At 40.6% G+C, this 9,906-nt stretch overlaps 1 protein-coding gene across 3 annotated transcripts; it reads left to right on the top strand.

Annotated features, from left to right (window-relative positions):
- The first annotated feature begins 199 nt into the window (after positions 1 to 199).
- Positions 200 to 8,956, top strand: paip2b (poly(A) binding protein interacting protein 2B). 3 transcript variants are annotated; one of them, XM_020610122.1, is made up of 4 exons: positions 200 to 281; positions 6,810 to 6,976; positions 7,694 to 7,876; positions 7,994 to 8,956. In XM_020610122.1, exons 2-4 carry the CDS (start codon positions 6,821 to 6,823, stop codon positions 8,048 to 8,050), a joined length of 396 nt encoding a protein of 131 aa, XP_020465778.1. In that variant the 5' UTR covers positions 200 to 281; positions 6,810 to 6,820; the 3' UTR covers positions 8,051 to 8,956. The 3 variants fall into 3 exon arrangements, with proteins under 3 accessions (XP_020465778.1, XP_020465777.1, XP_020465779.1); XM_020610121.1 differs by lacking the exon at positions 200 to 281 and adding an exon at positions 2,976 to 3,143; XM_020610123.1 differs by lacking the exon at positions 200 to 281 and adding an exon at positions 5,905 to 5,929.
- Positions 8,957 to 9,906: the final 950 nt, after the last annotated feature.

The raw sequence follows: 9,906 nt of genomic DNA, 5'->3' as shown, positions 1-9,906 counted from the left end.
CAACCAATGAGTGAAGTGTACAGCTGTACATATGCGGCCACGACATAGCGATTTTCCACTCTCAGCGATTAGACAGATAAACAGTGAATTGATCCTTTTTTTAAGCTAATGACGTGAAGAGACTGATAAAAGGAGTCAAGTTTATGTTTCGCGTACTGGATATTAGTAAAATAATTTTTTTACTGTAGGGTTTTCTTGTGACATCCGGGCCTGTTCGCCATCCATCCCCCAGACAGCTGGTTTTGCGGATTCCCCCTCTTTGCACTCTCTGAAGTTGTGTGGTGAGTCTGTTGTTATTGGCGGAATAGAGGCAGAAGCTAACTGAAAGAAAAAGCAAAACAAAAAGAACAGCTAGAAAGCAAGAAGAAATGCCAGTAATTTAGGCTATGTTATTTTCTTTGTAAGAGTTTGTTTCTGGATAACGTAAATTTCACAGTAGGCTAACACTACCTACTGTGTTTCACAACATAAACCCTCAGATAAGGGGCTGACAAGATGGAAAACATTTAAAAAACCTAATGGGTTTTAGGTCTTTTCGTTAATTAGAAAAAGTTGCGGTGTGATAAACTACAATATTGATGCACTGTCAATTTCAAAAAATGTGCACTCTTTAGATATTGTTGTATTCCTTTAGTAACATTTATCAACCTTATCATTTAGCCTTCCCGATAAAAGTAATTTAAAGTGTGCGTTTGTAATTAATCGACAGGGTGTTTTTATTGTCGAAGCCACGCAGGCATTCATGTTTTGGAGGAGAGTAAGGAGTGTAGTGGCGGAGCAGGAGGGATGTTTGTTCGCATGCTGCATTCAAGTACCCAGTGTCAGTCTTGATTTTTTTATTATCGACATTACTGGGTTGTGTAGTGCTGTAAATATTAAACAATTATTAAATTAATTCACTGGTTTTGAAACTTGGAAGTACCCAGTGTCAGTCTTGATTTTTTATTATCGACATTACTGGGTCGTGTAGCGCAGTAAATATTAAACAATTATTAAATTACTTCACTGGTTTTGAAACTTGACCCATTAATACATGTCAGCCTGTCTTAGTTGCATATGCCAACAGCTTCAGTGTTGTTTATTTTTTTATTTTGCATGTTTTAGAATTGTTATCTTCTATAACCTCCTGCCTTACAATCACATTGAGAGCTTCTGTACCAGAGTCATATTCTTTTATATGCTAAGCATACTTGGCCATTAAAGATGAGTCTTTACTTTAAAAGTTGAATCAGTATTGAGGTTCGATCCCTGGTTGAGAACCATTAGATTAGTTGATTAGTAGAAAATATATTTGCAACATCTTGTTTGTCATTTCTTAGACAAACTTGCCAAATGCTAAATGGCACCAGTTGTCAAATGTAAGAATATACTGGACAAAACAAAAAACATGAGGATGTAACCTTGAGCTTTAGGAAACTGCAATGACCATTTTTCACAGTTTCTTGATATTTTATAGACAAAAACGGTGAATCAGATAAGTAAAAAAAATTATTTTCTTATTAATCAGTAATGCAGCCCTTTGCTCATTTGAGGAGGAAAAACACTTTGTTCCCGGCCTGCATTCAGTATGAATAAACTCCTGACTGAGTATTCAGTCAAGGTTTCTTCAGTGCAGTGCTTCAAGATGTATGTATGGGGCTCACACTGAATGCACTTTGCTGGTTTGAGAACAGGAGGATCACTTTGCCTAGCTGATTAGAGGCAAAAGCACCAGGATCATCTCTTGTTTGCTGCAGCAGCCACAGTGTCAGCTACTGTCAGCCACTCAGTTAGCGTAACTAACAACATTAACTCCCACCAGAAAAGAAACACATTATGTTTAATTCAGGCTGTGACACTTCAAGCTGGTGGTGTTGTTTTTGTTGTGGTATTGGTGATTTAATAGGATGTGGAAAAAAAAAACATACTCACCACATTCTTCATTTTTCTCAGCAGCAGAAATTCTGGGTCTTTTCCATCAGAATGAACTGCAGAGGAAAGAGGGTCAGAGATTTATAGTGTTTTTCCTGCTCTGAGTGCATCAGAGCTGGATCTTGTTCAGTCATGGGATCCATCATCCAATCATGCACTGTTAGCCCCTGGGGGGGGGGGAGATAGGAATGGAAATATGGAAATACTGTGATGGGATATAACCAGATGTTGTAGTGTTGCTGTTTGCAAAGCCTGACCACATCTGTTTCTGTGTATCACTATAAATATTTTTTTGCATGATAAACAAAACATCAGTTATTTCTGGCACTTTTGTCATTTGCTCCCCACACCTACATACTAATGTTCAGCAGTTTAATGCTGCTTATTCAAATGAGAATCTGTATGTTCTGAAAATTGTCAGTAGCCCATATCAGCCAATATTATATAGAATATATGAATCCCAAACATTTGAACTGAGGTTGGTTGATATGTTTGAAATTATATTCACAATATTTAAAAGTATTTAGTTTAGAAGTATTAGTATTAGCAATAAGTATTTCCAGTATCAGTATAGATAATGAAGCAGTGAATTGTATTCAACTGTTAGGGATTTTGTGAGACCAAGCTTTTGAATGTAGGCTCTCTGTAAAACAAAAGCTTGAATATACAAATTACATTCATTTTCAGTTATAGTTTGTTTGGGCACCAGAAATATGTAGAACGACAACCATAAGATTAGATCATAACAATATGATTTTTGCCTAAAGTAAATAAACAATAACATGGAATAACTGCATAGTCAGAATTGGTTTTATCAATTTTCAACGTGGACTGCAGATGCTTTTTTATAAAATCCGAAGACCTGCAAGAAGATAAATGCACGACCAGTATGAAAAATGATTTTAAAAATCCATTATAACATTTAGAAAAAGCAACCTCGCGGTTAAACGGATGATATGGGTGGCATTTTTGTACGCTTGGTTTACGTTAATTTAAGATTAAAATTCCCACATTCCCGAAAGCCTATGAATACAGCATCAGACCACGTGACCGAGCCAGCCTTCTAACGTTAGCACGGTGGCTAAGAGAATTTAGCTAACTTGAGCTACGTTGCATCGCAGCACGGAGACATCTCCACTGGACAAACGACGAAAAAGCACTCTTCGTGGTATAGTTGCATGAACTTTGTGTGGTGTTACACTTTGAGACCATCTCCGAGAGCATAATGCCAGGTAACTTTAACCTCAGAAACAGTGAATTTTAACGCCTCATCCTGTGCGTGTGTGTAATCCCGGAGCGGAGGCTTGTTTTGTTGACCTGTTTCAGTGATGCTGCCATGCTGTAGGAGCGTGCTAGCTGATAGCACTCGACTTTGTTTGGTCTGTAGCATCCAAACGGGAATGAAGTTTGGCCTTGTTACATGGTTAATGTTTTTTTTAATAGCCTACCGTGTCTCTTTTATGTCGTGCGTCGTTTGCGTTTAAGCCGTTTTCATGCAAATGCACTTTACGAGTGTTTTCAGCCACGCAGCCACCTACCCTTTGTTGTTGCCGTAATAGCTTTCACCTTAGGCCCGTTCAGTGACAGCTACTTGTCTTTCTGTTTGCAGCCACTGTAAACTAGCCACTTAGCTCTACCTTGGCCACAACAACCCCGGTCCCGTTATCAACTTTCCATGTAGGCCTGGACACCTGGCTTAGTCTGTTAGCAAGCTGCAAGCCGCGACGACGCGTGTTCTTCTGTTTTTGTGGTTAAGCAGACTTGAAGTTTCTCCTCACATGAAAGTACTACACAAAGTGGCCCGGGTTTCTCAAAACGATCTAATGATGGTAAAACAACACTCTTTAGCCTGCGCTTCATTAAGGTCATTTTATAGCTAAGTTGGTTAGTTCACTAAATATGAGAAAATGGTGGGATATGTCCAGAGAGACGCGTAAAATGTTTGTCTTAAAGGGTGGAAACAGCCAATGACAATTTTGTTTTATTGTATTTTTTTATTTTTTACAATTTATTGAAACAAGCTTCATTAGAGGCTAGAAATATTACATATATTGAGAACGTGTTCCCATAATCTACAACTAGAATGAAAGTGTTTACATCGTATGGTTATTTTGGATCGTCTGTGTAGCAGCGTTTTTGCTCCCCCCCCCCAATTGAAGCAGATGCAGTCAGACCGTCAGGCAGGGTTTACAGGCTGAGCTAGTCTTCACTAACTAAATATTACATGTGTAAAATAAACACATGATTGTGCAACAGGAACGTTAAGTACTACATGCAGTGCATAATGTCACAGTGCTCACTAGGGGATGCACCAATACCACTTCTTTATCAGAGTACAAGTACTTGCTGATACAAGTATTTAATAATAATGCAGTGTTTCTACAGTAAAAAAATTGCAACTGATATAAAAGTGCTTTGACTTTAGAGACAGTTTTCATGAGATTTACTTGGTGATTAAATAGCAGGAGCCTGTGCAAATAACTTTTAAACTTTGTGTGCCGATCACAACACTGCCACTGTTTCTACTGAATATCACATGTAACTGACTTAAGTTTTTGTAGGTGTGTGACCCTTGCAACCCCCACCCAGGCACCTTAAGCGTTTAATTTAATGAAGGTGCAGGCTGTCACTTTAAACTGGCCATTGTGTGTGGCATCATCCTGTACTCTCTGCTGGACCCCTGTTGTTTTGATATGACTTGGTCATTGTGAGAGCTAAAGCAGACATTTTATAAACTTAATGGTAGTTTGCCTTGTTTTAATTGCACACCTTAAATGCTGTGCACATTTGGAAAAGTGACCCATAAAGTTCGGCAGTTTGTGTTGGAAGTTTATAGTTTCTGTTTTATAGACTGCAGTTAAAATGAACAGGGACACACTGGCACAGTAACAGTCTGGTCGCAAACACTTTGAACATGATGGTACCTTGCTCACCTAATGCAGATTTACATGTAGGCTCGTCCTATTAGAAAATGTTCTTTTGTATCCTCGCACTCTTGATGACTAGTCTACTAGCCTACTTGGATTATCCTCCAATGAAGGACAGCGTGTCTGTTCTGTCGCTGTGTACAGCGAACAGCAGTCTCTCAGGTCAAACTCCGGCTACAAATGTTTATTTTTACTACACTGAAATGGCAGGAATAGACACCAAACAAACATTATGTCCAAAATGTGGACATGGGGTGAAGCTGCTGGGAGTTTGGGGACGTACATTATCTAACTTAGCTTTGAATGTAGTGGTGTGTGTGTGTGTCTATATCAGGCTGGCCTTGAAGCTGTATCGAGTTCCCTTTCCTTTTCTTCCTGCCTCTCTGCTGAGAGGCTGCAGTTGAGTCATGACAAGTCTGTTGAAGTTGGCTGGCAATCTGGGGATTATGTCGTACCGGGCATGTCTCATCATAGTGATGGTTCTGTGTTGCAGGGATGCACACTAATTGTGTCTAACGGCTTTTCCCCCAGAATTAAATGTGGGATACTTTTAAATAGTTTTAAAAATGTAATTAAAATTCATAAGGACGATGTCTAATTTTGACAAGCAGCCCAGAGTCTAAAGATATTTTACCGTCTTATGTCGAGGTCAGCAGAGCTGCACAACTGAGAAACCAGAATCAGGGAATGTGGCACTTTGGATTTAAAAAAAGATTAATGGATTGCCAAAATAGTTGCCAAATAGACATGTCTGATGTTAACAGGATAATTTTTATTAATCATCTGCTGCACTTGTGTTAAACCACTGTTTTGCTCAGTAGCCGGCACATTATTTGCAGCTGTAACCTCAAATCATATAAATGTACATGAAGGTTATGTGAAACCCTGTACTGGAAAAATTTAGTCTGTTTAGCCAGTTTGTTTCCTCTGTATTTGTTGCATCACTGATTGGCACAGCTGTCTTGAATAGTGTGATTGACTGAAAGGTCAATGATTAATCAGTAGGTGGTAGTTAACATAATTGTTTTACACAGCGTGTGCTTTGGTATATGAATGAAAACTGCAGGTTGTGACCCTTGATGCACAACTTGGTGCGTTTTGTCTTTGGATGAGCAAAGAAAAAATACTGGTTTCTATTTTCTGATAGTTGAATAGCCACTTAATTATTTCTCTGACCTGATTTAAAGTCTCAACTTTGGTCTGTTAGCGGTCTCTGAAATTGTACTGTTCTGTCACACTTCTGCTTTTCCCATCATTCACTGGGATTAAAATCTTAGACGGGAGCTAGGCTTAGCAGCAAAATGAGGAAGCACTGTACTGTATTTTCTGTTTTTAGTGGAAGTTAACTGATTTAACACTCTTTTTGGCTGTGAATTTTACTCTGTGTCTTTCTGGGCCCATGCATGTGCTTTTATGGCTCTGCAATTCACCAACCTGGAAGAATTGTTGACTACAGTGTTAAAATGCCAATTACTCTATTTAACCTTGCGGCTCCTTTAGGTGTTTGCAGTAAGAACAGTAGTAGATGTCAGAGTAGTTTTGGAGACTTGTTTGTGCACAGAGCAGGGTCAGTCCCAGTTAGTTATCGGACTGTTTCTTATTCGGATCATGAGATTTTATAATTGGAACAGTGAAACAAAAAGACTTCCTACCTGTGGAATCAGTTTCCCAGCTGTAGCTAAAATGTAATGTGCCTTGATTCAGATTAACTGATATAAATTGTAACAGCCAGTAAGATGCAGCTACAGGAGAGTGACTGGAAGATGAGCCAAAGCCACAAAAAAAATGCATGGTGTTTGATTTGGCTTTGGCAGTCAGTTGTCTAACTTTAAAAATACTTTCAGCAATTTTTTTTTTTGTGTTCTTTACTACACTGTTTTGAGCACAAGTCTGAATAAGAGTTTGACTTGCCAAATTTCCAGCTTTATGCCTTGGCCAAGTCTGAACGCTTGTTACTGTTTCCCTGTGCAGAGCCGGCTGAAATGAGCGGTCCAGAGGTGGCCAAGACACCAGGAGGAGGGGCCCCGGGCAAAGATGGCAAGGAGCCAGTGGCCAACGGGCACGCAGGAGAGAGCAGTGACTCCAACCCATTTGCTGAGTACATGTGGATGGAGAACGAGGAGGAGTATAACAGACAGGTGGGTGCTAGTCTTCATGTGTTCTGGGACAGGAAGCCCTTTCTGGACAAGGTGGCAGGAGACATGATTAATTTGATCACAGCAGGAGTTCTGTTATTGAGCTTTGTTTCACAAGAACTGCTACTTTGACTGCATTTCTAAGTTTGGCATTAATTCTTGGTGCAGATCCTGGGCTGTGGCAGCGTCACAACCAAGTGCATCTGGTGTTGCTCGGTCAAATGTGTGCACATATCCATGGTAGATTACTGTGCAACATGAATGACATAATTCTGTTTACCCAGCAATCAAGACGGGATGACATGATGACCGCCACACTTGTAAAATGCGTGTTGGTATTATAAACTGCTGTGCAGTGTGTTGTTGCCTGATAAACCCTCACACTTTGTGCATGTCTAACTGGAATTCTGGATTGACTCATCCTGACAGAAGTGACAAGCCCACATTAATGCAGCCTCTTGGCTTTATTTAGCCATGGTATTTTTTTATGCAACGTATTAAATAGTAGATTAATGTTAACCCTCCTTCATTCCTGCAAATACTCTTCTACATTGTCGCCTTTATGTCAGGTTGTAGTTGTGTTGCCTGGTTAAATCAGAATTCTCTTGCTTCCAAGTACTTTACTGAGAAGTTTGCTTTTCACAAAACCTTCCACCTACTTGTTGTGCACATTAATTTTGTTTCCACCCATCATTACTCTTCTCTCTCGTCATCTCCCAGGTGGAAGAGGAGCTGTTGGAGCAGGAGTTCTTGGAACGCTGCTTCCAGGAAATGCTGGAGGAGGAGGACAAGGATTGGTTCATCCCATCACGTGACCTCAACAACCAGGGGGTTGGGCAGCTACAGCAACAGCTCAACGGTTTGTCTGTCAGCGATCACCACAGCAACCTGGAGGAAGTGGCGGTGAGTCATAGACGAGCCCAATTTCACAACAGATTGTATTTTTGCATAAACTCACCTAGATATCGATTACAGCCAGGAGCTTGGGCTGAAAGGAATGTGTTTGTGTCTTTCTTGCAGAGGAAGAGCATCTTGAATCCCGAAGCGAAGGAGTTTGTCCCGGGCAAGAAATACTAGGAATCCCCCTCACCCCCACGGAGCCTCCACACACACATGCACACCCACCAGTTCTCACATGCTCTCAGAGACTCTGGCAGCCATGGCCGTACAAACACTGATTCTCACATACACGCATGCACACACTCACACCTACATGACTGAAGTCAGTGGTTTGCTGGCAGGCCCAGTTGGGGGGTGGGGGGATGTCTTTCTTTTTTGTTTCTTTAATCTTTTTATTTCCTTTTTTGTTTCTTGTAAACTGAGGGACAGTGGGAATGGGTTGGGGAGGGGTGTAATCCATCACCGCCCCACTGCGGGTGCGAAGTCATTACTGCATTTCAGATGACACTGATGTCCACAGAGCAGATCTCATTTTAGTCTCCTTTTGAACTGAGGCAGCTACCGAGGAGTGAGGACAAAATCTAAAATCCAAAATCCAAATTTAAAAAAAAAAAAAATCATAGTTAAATTTTTTTTTTGTCAAATTGAACAACATTGTCTTGCATAAGCTGAGGGTTTCCATGATGGCGAGGATCACGCAACTAACAATTCAGGGGGCTGATTGGGTTTCTGCTGCTGCTCTGTCGAGTCATCACAGTCACTCAAACCATTTTATGTTTGCTCCTATGATGCTGTAAGCTCCCTGAGACATCACAGCTCTGCTGCAACTAGACATGAGTTACTTGTAGTCTGCAGCAGCCCCATTTCCAACCAAATACAGACCCCGCTCGCCGTGCACATTTGTTTTGAAGTTGAAGAACAGACACAAGTAATCATGGATAAGAAAGTTTCCCAATTTATGTGGAAGTCTGTTTACTTTTGTCCAGGTGTGAGTTTGCCAATCACGCACCAGTTTTGGAAAGAAATGTTACCAAGGAAAGGGCAAGAGCTCGTTGAACCTTAAATAAATCCTTTTTCTCTGTTCACAGCTTCATTCTTTGGTGTGCTTTGGAATCGTGCAGTGTAATGAACAGACTTGTAATGGGGGAGTATTTGGTCTGGAAAACGCATATTGCCACTTTCTTTCAAACCAACTTGGTTTGTCCAGCATTAGATCAAGTGTCCATGTCCAAATCAGGTTTTCAAACGGCTTCTCCTCCTCTTTTTGTCTTCATGTTTTTGGGGATGAGGCATTTTGTGTCTCTACTGGGCATAGTAGCCTATGGTGTCCATTCAGTCCTGTGTGTAGGAGGAAACGTGGAGACTTGTCAGGGTAAAACAGGATGGAACATGGCCGACTGCGGGGTCTCCTCGCTGTTCATCCCTTTGTTGGCTGACTTTTTTTAAACTGTTGATTGGTTGTGGACTGGCTTTCCCTGAAGCATTGCCACTCTGAGTCAGTAGGAACTAGTGATATATGTGAAGATGCTTTTCAGGAAACCCAGGCTATTATTTACAGTAAGTGTTCTGAGGCAACTTTACTGGTTGTCTGCCATTTTGGCTCAAATTTAGAGACAGTATTGTGGCGACCCCTAAACGGGAAAAGCCAAAAGTGACTTTCTTATTGTTACAAGGAATATCTTGTGATCTGAACATGAATCCTCTTCATTTATTAAACTGACAATAATTTTACTCTTGGTGCCAAGTAGGCACTGACAGCACTTCTGTCATTCAGTGCAGCACCTATGATTTATAAGCCCAGCAAGTGTTTTCTTAAAGTGTGCAGTCAAAACAGGGTGTTAAAAAGGAACCTGCTCAGCCAGTGTTGAACCACAGCTTTTGAATGGCACCCCGGTGAAGCCATTAGGAATATCTGCCAGGTGGATTGCACGACATGAAATCATTTTTGGTGATTTTGTTTGAGGTAAATGAGTCATTTAAAAAAAAAAAAAAAGTCCAGAAGATGCAGAGTATGACTTTAAATAAAAATAATG

The sequence above is a fragment of the Monopterus albus genome, unplaced genomic scaffold (assembly GCF_001952655.1).
Source record: "Monopterus albus unplaced genomic scaffold, M_albus_1.0 scaffold104.1, whole genome shotgun sequence".
NCBI classification, from domain to species: Eukaryota; Metazoa; Chordata; class Actinopteri; order Synbranchiformes; family Synbranchidae; genus Monopterus; species Monopterus albus.
This window is presented reverse-complemented; position numbering and strand designations above follow the sequence as displayed.

What these genes read in the sequence shown, in the direction of transcription:
- paip2b (XM_020610121.1), top strand. An exon ending in AGGAGGAGTATAACAGACAG is followed by an intron (nt 6,977 to 7,693) that starts GTGGGTGCTAGT and finishes GTCATCTCCCAG; the next exon opens with GTGGAAGAGGAGCTGTTGGA. An exon ending in GCAACCTGGAGGAAGTGGCG is followed by an intron (nt 7,877 to 7,993) that starts GTGAGTCATAGA and finishes TCTTTCTTGCAG; the next exon opens with AGGAAGAGCATCTTGAATCC.